This window comes from Sphaeramia orbicularis, chromosome 16 (genome assembly GCF_902148855.1).
Source record: "Sphaeramia orbicularis chromosome 16, fSphaOr1.1, whole genome shotgun sequence".
NCBI classification, from domain to species: domain Eukaryota; kingdom Metazoa; phylum Chordata; class Actinopteri; order Kurtiformes; family Apogonidae; genus Sphaeramia; species Sphaeramia orbicularis.
Window position 1 is genome coordinate 25,453,135 of NC_043972.1, and position 18,456 is coordinate 25,471,590.

Genomic DNA, 18,456 nt, shown 5'->3' on the forward strand with positions numbered 1-18,456 from the left:
ATGATAATGCCCCAATCCATACAGCTAGAATTGTTAAAGAATGGCATGAGGAACATTCTAATGAAGTTGAGCATCTCGTATGGCCGGCACAGTCCCCAGACCTCAACATTATTGAGCATTTATGGTCAGTTTTAGAGATTCAAGTAAGACGTCGATTTCCACCGCCATCGTCTCTAAAAGAGTTGGAGGGTATTCTAACTGAAGAATGGCTTAAAATTCCTTTGGAAACAATTCACAAGTTGTATGAATCAATACCTTGGAGAATTGAGGCTGTAATTGCCGCAAAAGGCGGACCTACACCATATTAAATTATATTTTGTTGATTTTTTAAGGTGTTTCCATTATTTTGTCCAACCCCTGTACAACACAGTGTAAGATCAGTTTGCAGTGCAGATGATCTTCCAACCGCTCTAGATCAAACGAGTCTTGTTGTATTTAAACAGGATCTGTTTATCTCTAAAGTTAGAGTTCTGAACTACTGTCATGTGACACAACCTCATCTTAACTCAGAGCAAAAACACAAAGTTTTACAAACATAAATCCCCACAGGTTAAGATATTCAGTCTGACTTAAGGGAGAAAATAAGTGGTTGGATTCATTTGTTTAGCGACGCTCTGAAATAAAGCTGGTGTTTATATACTCTGGGCCTCATAATGATAGACGTCTTTACCATAGTTATTGTTGCACATGTCTGACAGTTTACGTCACTTCCAGCTCCGCAAACACAGACTGCTTGTTTGAATTAAAAAGAGAGCCAAAAAGAGATGGAAGTTATTGTTTTACGGACACGGAAAACTCAACCTACTGACTCAGCTCCAGGCTAAGTGAGAGCCAACTGAACATCCAACAGCGAAGAGGCATGAATGACAAAATGCATTCATCTAATTAGCCCCATGTGTAAATTCTCTATATTCCAAGTGGCACACAAGTATACACACACCTGTTTGGCGCTGCGCTCAAACACGACATATTGCTGGCACTGGTCCAGCCTCCGCTTCCTCATGGTCCAGAAGTGAAGCACTCTGTTCTCTCTTTGCAGCAACTCATTCAAGATGTCTGATGAAATAACACAAGCACACCAGGAGCATTTTATTCAAGTCAAACGAGCAGGAGGAAAAAAAAAAAGAACTGACATGTTGAAAATGAAATACTTAGAGCAGTGGTTCCCAACCTTTTTTTTGGCTTGTGACCCCATTTTAACATCACAAATTTCTGGTGGTTCAAAACAGACACATTTTTTTGCTAAAATTAATTTGTTTTTTTGCCTAAACTGTAACTTTGACTTTATCTTAATCTCACTGTTCTTGCATTTATTATAGTCTTAAACCTCATCTAATCTCTTCTCTCTGATTTTATTCATTTTGTCAATTTGTACACATGTTCTGTCTCCCAATAAGTATAAAGTTACTGAAATTTATAAAATATGTGCTCTGTAATATAAACTGCTATTCGAAAATAAAAAAATAAAAAAATGTTACTTGTTTTTGATCATGTAATAGTTTGCTATACTATGTTGCAAATAAACGTTGATTTTAGATGACATTTAGTCTGTATAATGTATATTATTATGGATGGAGGCAGAAAAACCAGGTGTAGATTACTGCACAAAGTGAGAATTTTATTTTCCTTGGTCAGGATATGTACAGTCAGTCCAGCTTGGATTTACAAGGCTGACAATGAATACTGAACAAACAAGAACTCAAACTATGAATTATGAAAGAGCTGCAGCATCTAAAACTGACCACAATGAACATTTGACAGATAAACAGTACCACAGTGCTTCAGTTTCAGCTTCACAGTTTGTCATGTCTTTGATGGATTGGGATTGTCTCACTCAACCCACCATATATTTTTTATTACCTCCGCCAAGGAGGTTATGTTTTTGCCAGGGTTTGTTTGTTTGTTTGTCTGTTTGTTTGTTTGTTTGTCTGTTTGTTTGTTTGTTTGTCCGTTAGTGTGCAACATAACTCAAAAAGTTATGGACAGATTTGGATGAAATTTTCAGGGTTTGTTGGAAATGGGATAAGGAAGAAATGATTAAATTTTGGTGGTGATCGGGGGTGGGGGGGCCCACGGGGGGGGGCCACTGATCAGCCTTGGTGGAGGTCTGCACTCTCCGAGTGCTTCTAGTTAGTAAGTTTTTTGCTTTTTTTTTATCAATTACTAGAAATTTCAGGTGACCCCATTTGAATTCCAGGTGATCCCACGTGGGGTCACGACCCCAAGGTTGAAAAACCCTGACTTAGATGCTGATGTATTAAATTAGGGAGGAAAGCCAAGCATATTGTGTCAACTTTCAAAATAATTAAACAGTCTAAATCAGGGCTGTGAAACTCATTTTCTTCCGGGGGCCACATTCAGCCCAATTTAATCTGAAGTGGGCCGGACCAGTAAAATAATAGCATGATAGCCAATAAATAATGACAACTCCAAATTGTTTTAGCGCAAAAAATAACATTCAATTATGCCAATATTTACGTTTACAAACTATCCAAACAAAAAGGATGTGAATACCCTGAAAAAAATGAAATTTGTTAAGAAATATATAATATATAATATAATATAGATACAATTTGTTAAGAAATATATGCATTTGTTAAGAAATATAATTATTGTGTGTTTTGTGCTCCCTTAACAGTCTGTTATGTATATGTTATTTGTTACATTAGTGCCCTATCAAGTGTCTAACCATGTCTTTCTCCTGTAAATGTTTTTTTTACTGCCTTTTTAAAACTTGGCCAGGGGAGTACAGATGAAAACTAGTCTTCTGGCTAATTACCTCCGCCAAGGAGGTTATGTTTTTGCCAGGGTTTGTTTGTCTGTCTGTCTGTCTGTTTGTTTGTCTGTCCGTTAGTGTGCAACATAACTCAAAAAGTTATGGACAGATTTTGATGGAATTTTCAGGGTTTGTTGGAAATGGGATAAGGAAGAAATGATTAAATTTTGGTGGTGATTGGGGGTGGGGGGGCCCACGGGGTGGGGGCGCAGACCAGAAAATTTCATCAAAATCTGTCCATAACTTTTTGAGTTATGTTGCACACTAACGGACAGACAAACAAACAAACAGACAGACAAACAAACCCTGGCAAAAACATAACCTCCTTGGCGTCGGGGGGCCCAAGGGGGGGGCCACTGATCAGCCTTGGCGGAGGTCTGCGCTCTACGAGTGCTTCTAGTTCTGGCTTTTTTTAACCACGTGTAACCATGTGTTTTATGAAATTGCATTGTCCCCTTTCAAATAAACTAAACTATAAACCATAAACTATAAAACTTTATCAATATTCTGCCTCGACTTATCATCCATACATATATATTACAGATCCGATTTTACAAAGGCATAAAACATTCAGTAACAGGCAGAATATTGTTAAAATTGCGCTTAATTTACTTCAGACATTTCAGGTTATTCACATTTTATTGTTAAAGGATAGTTTGTTAATGTAAAAAATTTCATAATTTAATGTTTTTTGCACTAAATCAAAGAGAAAAAAATGGTGTTGCCATTATTTATATATTATTATGATATTATTTTTTAGTTCGGTGCCCTAACTTGCACTTGGCAAATTCATCCCATGGGCCGGACTGGAACCTTTGGTGGGCCGGTTTTGGCCCCCGGGCCACATGTTTGACACCTGTAATCTAAATGCTTTTTCAGGGTATGAAACTATAACTTGTTACCTACATCTTGCAGAAAACCCCATTTAATTTGGTTCAGTGGTCACAGAGAAATGTGGATCTTTATAAAGCATGTCATGGGTTCGTTTCTTCCAAGTTTGGCACTTGGATGCTCTTGGCATCCATATGAATGAAAATATTTTGCTCACAACTGACAGGGCAACAAACAAATGAATTCAAATTCTGTGCATAACATTATATCAGTGGTGTGTACTTATTTTGTCGCTGACTTACTTTTAACCTGAGTCTCTGGAGCTTTAACGTGGGACAACATGCCGGGCATATTGACGCTGTTTCTGTGCAGGTACTTCAAGAAGACATCAGCGTTACGTCTGGCTAACGTACAAGCCTGTAAGTCAAAACACAGGGTTAAAAAGTGGGTTACTACCTAATTTATAATAAAAAACACAAAAACAGCCCCCAATGTAATGCCACTATTTTTTAACTTGAGGTAACCTTCTTACCTTAAGGAAGGCCTCTTTCTGCTCCAGATGTTTGCTGATCATGGGGGTGACGTGGTCTGACTCGCTGTTGGGACCCAGTTTATCAGCGCCACCACACCAGTCCTCCTCCCTCTTATACTCCTGCTCCAGGCTTTCTAACACACTGCACACCTACGACACAGATTATATAAGCACAGAAAACTACATGTCATCCATTCTGTAGCTTCAGACTCAAATTAACTGCAAGCTGACAGTTTTCTCAAATGATCTTTTGCGACTGTAGTAACAGAAATTGACTTATCGTGTAAAATTGCTTGCTGACCTCAACCAGATCTTGCACTTAAAAAAATTGCTGGTGACCTAAACTACATTGCCCTTTAACAATTTTGTGAAACGCTTGCTATTATTTTGTGTTATTACTAAAATTATTGCCTGTTTTTATTTATTTATTGTTATCACCGATCTTTTAACCTATTTTCATTATGGTATGGTGTGTGCTGATTGACCTTTTGGCCAGTTTGCCTTTGAAAAAGAGATGATTAAATAAAGGTTGTAAAAAAAATAAATGTAAGTACTGTAATGTTATAAAATGTCAGTTGCTATTTATATTCAGATATAAGTCCATTCAACATTAAAAAACACATTTCAATGAGTTAAATCTGTTGTTTCTTCTTTATAACTTCACTACACAACAACATTATGTGAACCTGTGTGAGACTATGGAGGCTAATCATCCACATATTTTCTGGAAGTGTGCAAAAATAAGACAGTATTGGCAAAAATTTCAATGTGACTATTAAAATAAATAAATAATTTTGGGTTATAATATTCCAAAATACCTACTTGGTGATGTATGTTGGGAACATACAGTCATGGAAAAAAATATTAGACAGATATTAGATTAAAGTCATCAAAAACAATAGTTATGCAATCAAGTACTAACTCCTGTGTGTATCATGTGACTAAAACAGACAGAAAAGAACACATGGAATGCCTAAAAGCACTGTTTTTGTCAGTACAATGCCATAGATATTAATGGAAGAACTGAAGTGATTTTGGTTATTATCAAGAAAACATGGAAAATGGATAGATATCAGCTCTGAAATTAAATTCGTATGAGCTATTTTTGTTGTTATCATTATATTTGTCCACACAAATGTACCTTTATTTATTTATATATTTTTTATATTTATAACTAGGGCTGTGCAATTAATCGAAATTCAATTACGATTTCGATTATTACACGCAACGATTACAAAAATTATGTAATCGAGAAAAAACGATTATTAATTTTGAGTTGTTTTAATTCACGCGCACGCAAGCTCCCATGAGCTGCTCTGCCCCGCCCCCCTCTAAGCTACTGCTGCCAGCTAGCCGGCAGGTCCACCCCAAGAGGACAGTTGGACCTAGCGGTCTGGAAAAACGGCAGGAGAATCACAGCAGAAGTGCTTGGTAAACAAAAAAGGCAAGTCAAATTCAATTGTATGGAATCACTTTGGGTTTGATGAAGAAGACGAAGAGCAAAAACACATCACGTGCAAAAAGTGTTTGGTAGTTGTGTCCGCACCGACCGCTAACACAACGAACCTTTGTTACCATCTGAAGTTTAACCACCGCCACCTTTATCATAATCTTTATCTTATGAAAAACTAAAACGCATAAAAACAACTTCGTCCGCAATGCAATCTTCAGTCTCCGAATCTCTTTACGCTGCAACTCCCGTATTAACCTAACCCTAACCTGTATAACCCTAACGTGGGTATTCTACAGGGTGTCCCAGAAGTCTGCATACATAGGAAAAATAAACGTTTCTTGACATAAACCATTTTTATTTCTATAATATGCTCTGTATGACTGCCATTTTGTCGGGAACACATTTCAATGCATGTCCTCCACTGCCAAAGAACTATAAAGAAGAAATATAAAGAAATGCATGTTAGAACCATATGTATTATGTCTCCTATGTATGGAGACTTATGGGACACCCTGTAGATGGCTGATGTATACAGAAGGCCTGAACTGAAACCTCACAGCATGCCACTGAATTTACTATGTTTCATACTACATTGAACATACTTGAATTTATAATTTGCACTTTACGTGAGTTTTTTTTTTTTTTTATTGCTACAGTTCTATGGTAAGTCTATAGCAGTTTAATTCCAGTGCACTATTTGTTTACAAAAGGAAACATACTTGAATTTACAGTACACTTATTTGATTTCAAAGATTTTTTTGTTTCGTACAAAAGTGAAAATACTTTGTTTTAGTGGTTAAAAGCTTTATTTATGTTTAAAGAGTATATTTTATATTGTTTTGCAAGAAAAAAATAAACAACTTTAAGGTTAACAAATAATCGTTTTTAATAATCGTGATTTCAATTATTGCTAAAATAATCGTGATTATTTTTTTTTCTATAATCGAGCAGCCCTATTTATAACCATTACACTACATTCATAACAAACCATATTTGCACTCTCCTTTTAAACACTTTTTTTTTTAACTCAAATTTATATGACTGTTTTTGTTTTACGTTTATGTGTATGTTTATGTGTATATTTTGCTGCTGACAACATTGTGAATTTCCCCATTGTGGGATCAGTAAAGGAATATCTTATCTCATCTCATCTTATCTTATCTTATCTTATCTTTAGTTGTACCAGGCATTAAAATGAACAAGAAATTGAAGAAAATAAGGGTGGTCTAATCTTTTTTTTTTTACGCAACTGTAGTCGGTGTTGTGATGAAATATGTTTATTTGACTATGTTTGCAGGGATTAAAAAAGTCGTTATTAGGAACTGGGTTAATGAGAACACTCCAAAGCCGGGAAATATGTTTGAGTCACTGTAGAAACCAATAACGTAATAGTGACCGATAATGTAATAAAGGCCGGAAACGTAATAAATTTGCCATTTTTAAAATGTAATAGGCCAATAATGTAATAACTAGCCAATAACATAATAAAAGTCCTGAACAAATTTCTGAAAGAATTTTTTTTACCTGGCCAGTAATGTAACAACCAGCCAATAACATAATACGTTATTACGTTATTGGCCAAAAGTTGTTGCGTTATCGGTTCAGGACTTTTATTACATTATTGGCCAGTTATTACGCTACTGGCCTATTACATTATAAAAATGGCAAATTTATTACATTATTGTCCGTTATTACATTATTGTCCGTTATTACGTTATCAGTCGTCATTACGTTATTGGCTTCTACAGATACCTTTGTTTTGGAGAAGTTGACATTTATGTTGAAAACCAAAGACAACACTTTAAAAAAATGGAACAAATGTGATAATTTATATGAAAAGTGACACTGATACTGTCTAATATGAGCTATATAGGGATGTAACGATATAAAAATTTCATATCACGGTTATTGTGACCAAAATTATCACAGTTATCATTATTAACGCAGTATTGTTGAAATATGCTCAAAATGTTCAAAAAGTACTTATACACACACTGACATAATTTAACCAAGTTGTATTTTGTAAAAAAAAACAAAAAACAAATAAAAAAATTGGCACATTGTACTTTTTGTTGGCAGAAACATTCAAATATTAACACGTAAACACCAAACATACAAATGTGCATTAAAGATGGCACCTTATGGCCATTGTTTGACCATTTACCAGATCAAGTTTGAGTGTTTTAATTTCTTTTTCATGGATAGATCGATAGATAGTCTCTCCCTCTCTCTCTCTTTCTCTTTCAAAGTGCGATAATCAAACATGGTTATCATGATAATTAGAATTTAAACGGTAATACTAACCGTCGGGAATTTTACTGCGGTTTGTCATTATACCAGTAATCGTTACATCCCTAGAGCTATATACTCTACAATACTATACTATATGAATTCCAGAGAACTGATTATGCTGTTTTCTTGTATTTATCTGCTCATACATTTTTTGTGAAAATTTAGTGAAAGAACAAACAAAACGTCTTCAATACTTGTTTGCGTCTGTATATCTGATTGCATTTTGTGTGAACACATACAAACGTACCTGTTCGGAGGTCTTGTAAAAGGCCACAGAAGCATTCACTAGTTTAAGTCTATCCTCCATCTTCAGCATCAACTGCTGCCAGTGGTCTGCCACCTTGAAATAAAACAAAACATATATATATGAAGGTTTCAGACATCTATAAAACAGCAGTCACACCACCTGCTTTGATAATCTTTCTTTCCAGGAAATGTACGACAACAATACCTTCTCTGCACAGTCTCTGATCATATCCATGTCGTAGTGGTTTGCCTGGAGTAAGGCCTCAGCTTTCTGCTGTACCTGCAGCGCACTTTGATGGGTTTTCTGTTCAGGGGATAAGGATGAGATAAAAACACAATAGTTTCAAGACTTATAGGAATCTCTACATCACAAAGACAGCTTCGAAAACACATCCTGGGCTTCCTGTTTGCCCTGCAGAGGAGTTTTGAGCAAAGTAAAAGGACTGGGAGCAACAGAAGAAAGGCCAAGTAAACAAAAGTTACGTCTGATTATAGCTATGCCCTAGACTGAGAGAGGAAATAAGATAGCGAAGTAAAAACGACGCTATCTGGTAGTTTTTGTGTCATAGCTGTTACGCAGAGAAGAACATTTTTGCTCCTAGCTGGACTCGAAGCAGTTGCGCATAAGAAAGATAAAGATAAAGAAAGAACGAAGGATTTCCTGCCACCTTGATAATGTTAAAAGAGCAAAATTTTCAAGTCTGCAGCACCTGCAAAGAACGAACAAGGAGAGCGCTTGAATATCGCTTGCACGTTTCTAACCACGTCAGACCCATTGTGCAGATCAGGTGCTGTAGTTATGGTGAGTGCATTAACATTCCAGTCTCAAATAAGCAATAATGTTAAACAGAGCCTTTCGTCTGAGAATGCATCTTTGTCAGCAAGTGTATATCAGCTCTGTAGAAGTAGGTCAGGTACAGGCCTGCATTAAAATGAGCCAGGCTTGACTGAGTTCAAAGGAACTATACCCTGCATAATCACTGTTACAAAGAAAAAAAAAAGGAAATAAAGAGGAAAAGTAAGCTTAGAGGTACAGATATTTGTTATTCATGATTCCATTTCATGTGTGAGTAGAGAAAGTGCAGACAGATTTGAACCCGAGAAGAGTCTGAGAAAGGCAAAAGGTTGACGGATGAAGGGTAGAAAGGCAGAGGTGATGCAGAAACAGGGAGTAGACGAATGGAAATATTGAACTTTATCAACACAAAAATGAATATGAAAGAAAACCAAAGACATGAATCTGCATAATGAGAACCCTGGTGCATCATAACCACACCCAAGGTAAAAGCACATGAGCATGTTCTTCTACATTCCTCTAGAGCAATAAGAAAAACATGTTTTTATTTTTAAAGGTTCGATACATCTGCATCGTGTTTTTTTAACATTAGCTGACTGCATTTCGAAGCTAATGGTGGGTAATGTTGCACAATACTGCAGATGTAGAAGGGAAAAACCTCAAAATCAATGCATTTTGGATTTTACCGTGAATGCAGAGACTGTTGTTTTGCATAGAAGTGGAATTAATCATGATCAAAAATATGATAGAAATGAAAATATGTTTTGACATTTGTATGTACCTCGATCGCATGTTGAAACTGTTCATGTTCTTTTTGCAGCTGTTCTGCTTCTTGTAAGGAACTTGCTGTGATGAGACCGGCATTCAGCATGGACTCTCCATTACGGATCCATCCAAGTACCTGAAACACACACACACACACACACACACACACACACACACACACACAGAGCACATTCATTATACGTCTTTATTTTTTACAGATTACCATTAGAATGATTTTACTACATATCCTCCTGAGACCCAACAATGCATTTTTGTCCTCTGTAGGGGAAAAAAGTTTAACAGTTTTACTTTAACGCTTTCATGCATAGTGGTCACTGCAGTGGACAGCTATTCAAAGATGTTCTCTTGTATATTCATGAATTTTGGACTTTTAGTTCCATATCAGCCAACACAGTGGACACTTATGCACCATCTCACACACTGCAATTCATCCCATTACTGCACAGGTGTCAAACATGCGGCCCGGGGGCCAAATCCGGCCCGCCAAAGGGTCCAGTCTGGTCCTTGGGACGAATTTGTGAAATGCAAAAGTTACACTGAAGATATTAACAGTCCTTTTAGTTCAGGTTCCACATTCAGACCAATTCAATCTTAAGTGGGCAGGACTTGTAAAATACTATCATAATAACATATAAATAATGATAACTTCAAATTTTTCTCTTTGTAAATGTAAATATTTTCATGTATTTACACTAAAACAAAGTATAATTTTGCAAAAAATGTGAATAACCTGAAATGTCTTAAGAGAAGTAAGTACAATTTTAACAATATTCTGCCTGTTACTAAATCTTTTGTGTGTTTTGTAGATCCACTGTGATCTGTAAGTTATAATGTACATGTGTAAATGATAAACCGAGGCAGAATATTGTTAAAATTACACTTACTTTTCAGTTTGTTCATGTTATTCACATCTTTTGAAAGGGTAGTTTGTGGATGTAAATCTTTTCATAATGTAAATTCACTTTTTTCACCCTAAAACATAGAGAAAAGTTTGGAGTTGACATTATTTATGTATTGTTATGTTATTATTTTACTGGTCCGGCCCATTTCAGATCAAATTTGGCTGAATCTGGCACGTGACCTAAAATGAGTTTGACATCCCTGCATTACTGTAACTTTGCTGTTCTAGATAAATCTGATCTGCACTAACATGTTTGAGTGTAAAAAAAAATTGCTAATTGTTATTAGACTGCAATTAACAGGGTTTTTTTTTTTTTTGCTTTTTTAAACAAAAAATGTGTTTTTTTTGCATGCTATCTCCATGAAGTGACTAATAACTAGTATTAGAGTATGTTAAAATGTGAGAAAACATCAGATTAGCTGCATTGAAAATGTTTTTATTTCATAGTTTTCACACAGTATATCAGTAAATACATATCTCTTTTCTTCTAAAATTAAACGCATGGTGTCCAGCTGAGTGGACACTTTTGTAACTCCATGAAAAATAGGTTCGTAAAAAATCAAATTGCATTGTTTTTTTTTGTTTTCTTGCCTGTGGAGGAGTAAAAACCACTGGGGAGGGGGGTGTCTTGATTAGGGTTCTCATAATTCATGCATGAAAGGGTTAAAAAAAAGGCTGTCCGTTGTAAAGGACATTCCATTAAAAAATAACTCAAGCACTCATTAAGCGCAGACCTCCCCCATGGCAGATCAACCCCCCACCCCCCCACCCGATCACCACAAAAATTTAATCATTTGTTCCTTGAGCCAGTATCAATATTTCCTTAAAATTTCATCTAAATCCATCCATAACTTTTTGAGATATCTTGCTAACAGACAAACAGACACACAGCCAGACCCTGATGAAAACATAACCTCCTTGGCAGAGGTAATAAAATAATTTTTAAAAAATGTATCTGAAAAAACTGTTGCGTTATGCAGTTTCCAATCAAGACAATTGTTTAGTGTAAAAAAGCTAAAATGTTCACTTTCCTGGGTCTCAGGAGGTTATGCCACGAAACGAAAACAGCGTCTCAATATTCCCGTCTGCCTTCTATTGTTCTTTTCTTCTTTGTTTTTCTAATCCTGGTATCTCCTCTTTACCTCATACTCTGACTTTGTTCCTGTTTCAATCCACTCACTGGCTTCTACTCTCCCTGCTGCTCATTATTTTCTAGCCCATTACTCACTCTTTTACTATCTTCAGACTTCAAACACCGCTCCAGGTGATGGGCATGGTAAGACACATGTACATGAAATCATATTTGCTCATAGTTTTGTTGACCCAGTTATAGCCGAAGGGCATGGTTTTTTTTTTTTTTAAACACAGCCTGTCAGAAGCACCTCTCTCTTTCTCTGACTCAGCAAGCACACCTGCTCTATGGGTGACAAGCAAAAATGCAACTGAAGCTTTGCTGTAAAAGTGATGATGCAACACAAGTGTGACTCCTGTTTTTCCGCAACTTCAACACAGTCGAAGTTTCCACTCCACCCGAGGTGGAACAAATGTGAGGGATAGCTGATTAAACATCAGAGGGGCTTTACGTACATATGGTGCAATGATTAAACCTAAATGTCAACAAAAGCAGCAACTATGAACAGGGTATTTGCTCTTTATCCAAATTAAAATCCCAGACTTTTTCAAAACTGCTATTTTTTTCCCCAAGACCTTGACTTTATGTACTTTTATACTTGGGTTCCTACTTTTTTGGTTGAGATTATACCTGTTGTGTGTAGTAGAAAAGTTAATTTTATAAAAGTATGAATGAATGAATGCATAAATTGCAGTAAATATTTCACTAACAGAAACATTTTCAAAAACAAATGAAAATCACAAAAGTGCATGAATGTCACACCAAAAAGTTTCACTGGAATCATTCCAGTACCAACCTGTTAGTGAAACCACATGGAGTTTTTTATGTGTTTTCCTCATATATTTCTTATTTTACAAGATTATGTGCCTTTGAGCATACTCTCGATAAACTTTTTATCCATACTTTAAGACTTCCACACAAAATTTCTGACTTTTCAAGGTCTGGAAAACAGTGTTTCAAAATTCAAGACCTGTGCAAACACCCTGTATGATCCCAAATATGATACATAAGTAAGCAACGGCACACTAATGTCTCACATTATGTGATACAGTTATTACCAAGGTTCTAATAGTTTTGGATTTTTTATTATAGTTTAGTTTTATTTAGTTTTGACTTTTTTTTCTCTCTAATTCAGTTAGTTTTAATTTGTTTTTAGAGCACGTTTGCTAGTTTTTTATTAGATTTTGTTATTTTCTAAATGCTTAGTTTCAGTTTAGTTTTTTTTTATATCTTTTATCTTCCTCGCCATTGATTCAAATAAATCCCAGACAGGACTCTGCTTTCTTCCAACTTTAGTCTCCATGTTTTCAGGTAAAGTGGGGACCAGAAAATGACTCTAAACCACAAGTGACGAGAAGTGACGGACTGTTAAATATCATATGGTGCCAGCAGCTAAAATTGCTAGAGTGAAATAAATCGATTTCATATCAATCCGACATTGACAAAGACAAAAACTAAGGGAATTTTATCCATAATTTTTATACATTGGTTAGTTTTGTAAACACACAAAACAGTTTCAGTTAGTTATCATTTTCTTCTTTTAATTATAGTTTTTATTTATTTCAGTTAACGAAAATGTTTTTTCAATTCTAGTTTTCATCATTTCATTAGTTTTCGTTAACGATAATAACCTTAGTTATTACCCCGCCTCCCGAAGGGGAGGCAAGGGGTATTGTTTTTGGTTCGGTTTGTTAGTTTGTTAACACTCTAACAGCAAAACTATTGGTTGAATTCATACCAAATTGGGTTTATAGATTGCCAGTGACCAAGAATAGATGTGGTTACATTTTGGGAAAAATAGATCAAAGTTCCAATTTTTTATGAGTTTTTTTTCTTTTTTCTTTTCCAATTTACTTAAATTAGGCGAAATTTCAAATATCTATAAAAACATCAATTTTGTTTCAGTTTACTTCAAACTTGGCACATATATAGAGGGAACTGATATGCTGACATCAGCACATGCATAGACATGATGACATCAGCTGGATCAGCGTCAAAATAATCTCCAATATGTGTGAGAGGAGGGGTTTGTTGTGCCTGGCACCACTTGTTATGTATTTCATCATACTTTTGCATCTGCAATTACTTTAACTTTAATTACAGTGGTTTTATTTTTGCCAAAATTCCTGCTCTGTCTTTCCTTCCCATTCTTAGACTGTGCCATTTCATAATGACATACAGACTCTTAAACAAGTGAAAACCACTGGGTTCGGTACATTTGAAACTAAAAAAACAGAAAACACTAATAATAGGAGCTGCAGAGCAGTTGTAATCTCTGGCTAGGAAAGAAAGGCTGCAATGTTTATAAATAAACCAGCAGCAGAAATATACAGACTACAATTACCAGATTATAGTTGTGTCCAGATTTTAGATTTCCCAGGATTCAGTAGGGGGGATGCAAAATCAAGGCTGTGCCATGTGATGGGAGAAGACACCTCAGTGAAGATAGAAATGCTTTTCTAATATACTTCTCCTGAAAATTCTTATTAATAAATCATTATTTGCTGCATGTGTTGTATGTGCCCGTGGCTACATGTATATGTTGCCTCTCTGTGGACACGACCAAAAATAACACACACAACATACAGCGCTGAATAGTGAATTTAACACCAGTGCATCTTCCTGATGTGTTTTGCTGCTTCTCTATTTGAACCCTTTCAGTCTCTGTTTCAAGTCTGCAACCACACTGATTCAATCCTTGAATAATTCTAATACGTATTGAAGCATAAACCCTGCTCGTATTTGGTGCAATACCATGATAACAGGCCTAATCATGAGACTTGGCTCTACATTTGTTTGTGTTTTGCTTTGACAGATAGTTACAAATGGAAAATGAAGTATAGGCAATTTTCTCGTCGCAGCAGCGTTCAGCTATGAATATTGGAAAAGATTTGCCAGTTGTCATGTTCTTTGGTGTCAGGACAGTAAGCTGCGAAATTGTTGTTTCATTCCCTTATTACTGAGTTACATCCTTTTTGGTCCATTTATCTTAGTTTTCCCTGTTATTTCAATTTGTCTTCCCTGTTTCTTGTTGCTGAATATCCGACCGTACTGTCTCGCTCGGTCTATTCGTCAAGGTCATAGACAGATACTGACAGACAGACAGAACTACAGAAAGAGAGAGAAATAAAGCAGAGGGAGAGGTTGTTAACAGTGGAATGAGTCATCTTCAGATGGTCATGTAGAGACAGAACAGTGTGGCCTTTTAGCGATTCAACATACTCTGGTTGACCTTGATCTTAGGAAAAGAAAAAAAGCAGCACACAGAGATCAAGGAGTGAGTATTTATGAAATGCACCATATGATCAGTCCTATTCCATCCCGTGCATACGCTGTATTTTTAACATAATAGTCTTCTGTTATGGACTGTATATCTGAACCATTTTACTGCAAAATATTTCTGCTTAAGAAAAAACTGAAGATTTACAAAATAGTCGTTCTAGCTCCCATTCATAATCACATCTATAATATACATAAATACAACATAATTAACCATTTATTATTACCTCCGCCAAGGAGGTTATGTTTTTGCCAGTGTTTGTTTGTCTGTTTTTTTGTTTGTCTGTCTGTTAGTGTGCAACATAACTCAAAAAGTTATGGACAGATTTGGATGAAATTTTCAGGGTTTGTTGGAAATGGGATAAGGAAGAAATGATTACATTTTGGTGGTGAACGGGGGTGGGGGGGGCCCATGGGGGGGGCACTGATCAGCCTTGGCTGAGGTCTGCGCTCTCCGAGTGCTTCTAATTATTATTATTATTATTATTATTATTATTATTATTATTATTGTTATTACTTTATTATTTATTATTACCACCTTGCTACTTGTTGTTTCTACTAGTACTTTACAATGGGTGATTGCCTGTTATTTCAACACTGTTTTCTTTTTAGAGTTATTGTCTTGCTATTTTCTTGCAGTTTAGTTTCGATCAGCTCTATATGTAAAGTGTTATGAGATAAATTTTGTTATGATTTGGCTTTGGATTGATTGATTCTTGTGTGTATATCTGATGTTGTGATGCTATTGGAACCTCAATTCCCTTAAACGTCTATCTAGCCAAATCGAATCAAATTGAATCGAACTGAATCTAGTCTAATGTAATCTAATATCATCTCATCTCATCCAATCTCATCTAATTCAATCTAATCTAATCTAATCCAGTCTCATCTCATCTAATTCAATCTAATCTAATCTAATCTAATCTAGTCTAATCTAATCTCATCCAGTCTCATCTCATCTAATCCAATCTAATCTAATCTAATCTAATCTAATCTAATATAATCTAATCTCATCTAATCCAATCTAATATAATGTAATCTAATCCAATCTCATCTAATCCAGTCTCATCTCATCTAATCCAATCTAATCCAGTCGAATATAACCTAATGTAATCTAATATAATCCAATCTCGTCTCATCTCATCTCACCTAATCTAATCTAATCCAACCTAATCTAATGTAATCTAATCTAATCCAATCTCATCTCATCTAATCCAGTCTCATCTCATCTCATCCAATCTAATCCAATCTAATCTGATCTAATCTAATCTAATCTAATCTAATCTAATATGATATAATATAATATAATCTCCATGTATCGGTCCCTGTTCTTATTCAGGATCACATGTCTGCATCTGTTTCTTCTTCCTGCTCGTACCTGTTTGACTTCTGCTTGTAAATGTCTCAGTTGGACACACTGCTCCAGATGTCTCCTGTGCTGCTCTGCTGCCACGTCCAACTCCTGCTGCTTTTCGTGCAGAAACTCCAGCAGGTCCTGGACTCGTGTGGCCATGTCCACGTCTCTGTCACACAACAGCTCCACACCTGCACAACAACATGTTATTATGGTCATATATTTTAACAGCTGTTTTTCTGCTGACTTTTTTTCTCATTATTCACAAAATAAGTATTAAAGGTTCAGTGGGTAGTAATTAGTAACATCTAGAAGTGAAGATGTAGAGTGGAGCCAAATGGATACCTGGGTTTATGCATTTAGATCATATTATATCTTATTAATATAGATACTTAAGCATGAGGAAATGTTAAAGAGTGATTTTTAAGGATGTTTTTAGTTTTTAGGGATGGCTTCAAGTCAAGCATGTACACGTTATTGTTAACATGTGTTCTCCACCAAAACCAAGAATAGAAGATGAAGAAGATGACGACGAAGAAGATGATGACGAAGAAGACAAAGAAGACCAAGAAGAAGAAGACGAAGATGGTGACGAAGATGATGACGAAGACGACAGAGACGAAGAAGATGACGGAGAAGAAGACGACGAAGACGTAGAAGAAGACAATGAACATGAAGAAGATGACGGAGAAGAAGACGAAGAAGACGATGAAGACGAAGAAGATGACGGAGAAGAAGATGACGAAAAAGAAGAAGATGAAGAAGACGAAGAAGATGAAGACGATGAAGAAGAAGAAGATGACGACGAAGATGACGACGAAGATGACGCCGAAGATGACGACGAAGACGACGAAGATGAAGAAGATGACGGAGAAGAAGACAAAGAAGACGAAGAAGATGACGAAGATGAAGAAGATGACGGAGAAGAAGATGACGAAAAAGAAGATGAAGAAGACGAAGATGATGAGGAAGAAGAAGACGACGACGAAGACGACGAAGATGAAGACGATGACGGAGAAGACGACGACGAAGACGGCAAAGACGAAGAAGACAAAGACGAAGAAGATGACAGAGAAGAAGATGACGATGACGAAGACGATGAAGACGACGGAGAAGACGATGAAGACGACGAAGACGAAGAAGATGATGGAGAAGAAGACGACGAAGAAGAAGATGAAGAAGAAGACGACGAAGAAGAAGAAGCAAATATAGAAGACGATGACAAAGAAGACAATGACAAAGAAGATGATGACGGAGATGACAGAGACGACGACGAAGACGAAGAAGACGACGAAGAAGAAGACGACAAAGAAGGAGAAAAAGAAGATGACGAAGAAGAAGACAATGAAGAAGAAGAAGCTAATATAGAAGCAGGTGAAACACATGGTATGACATTCAGTTCTTTCCATCACCTTCAACACTTCTTCATACTTTCCTTATGACATGCAGCACTAGGGCAGATATTGGGCCTTAAATATTCGTGTTGTTTTTCCATGAGGTAAACCATACATTTCCTGGCACCCCAAATAAAAACTGGTCGACTTTTCTTACTGTTTGGACTTATCGAGTACACATCCCTACTATTGAACATTTGCAGGTATTTCTGTCATATGTATGAATCCACATGATAGTAGGGGATGTATAAGTCATACAGAATGTAGTTATTATGGCCTGCATTTAATGAATGAACAGCTGAGTGGTTACAGATTTTTATATTTCATAAACTGCAAATATACCCGTCTTTTTCCTGAAAAGAATGTACAGATGTAAGTAGAGCATTAAAATGCATATCATGGGCAGCCTATATCTTAAACTGCAAAAAGTCAAGCTGACACTGACCTCACTGAAGTTGGTCAAATTATGTCTGAAAGCCATTTTATGCATAAATCTTCTGTGACAATCTTTAGTACTTGCATAATATCTTTATCTGATGCTAACTGTGAAGCCAGCTGCAAAGATGGCCCCGGTGAATATGCATTGTCCTCTTGAATATCTCCAGACGTATCATTTACTGTAGATAAATGTTGTTAGCTGTAGCAGTGTAAATGCAGATTACAGATCCAGGACTGAAACTTCTG

General features: G+C 36.1%; 1 protein-coding gene across 1 annotated transcript in view; it reads right to left on the bottom strand.

Moving 5' to 3' along the window:
* The window catches only part of LOC115436406 (triple functional domain protein), a 219,124-nt gene that overhangs the window by 69,718 nt on the left and 130,950 nt on the right, over positions 1–18,456 (bottom strand). Inside the window, 7 exon segments of the mRNA XM_075353522.1 lie at positions 941–1,056; positions 3,910–4,024; positions 4,140–4,289; positions 8,132–8,224; positions 8,336–8,434; positions 9,708–9,827; positions 16,403–16,569. Of these exon segments, the coding sequence (XP_075209637.1) occupies positions 941–1,056; positions 3,910–4,024; positions 4,140–4,289; positions 8,132–8,224; positions 8,336–8,434; positions 9,708–9,827; positions 16,403–16,569 (860 nt within the window).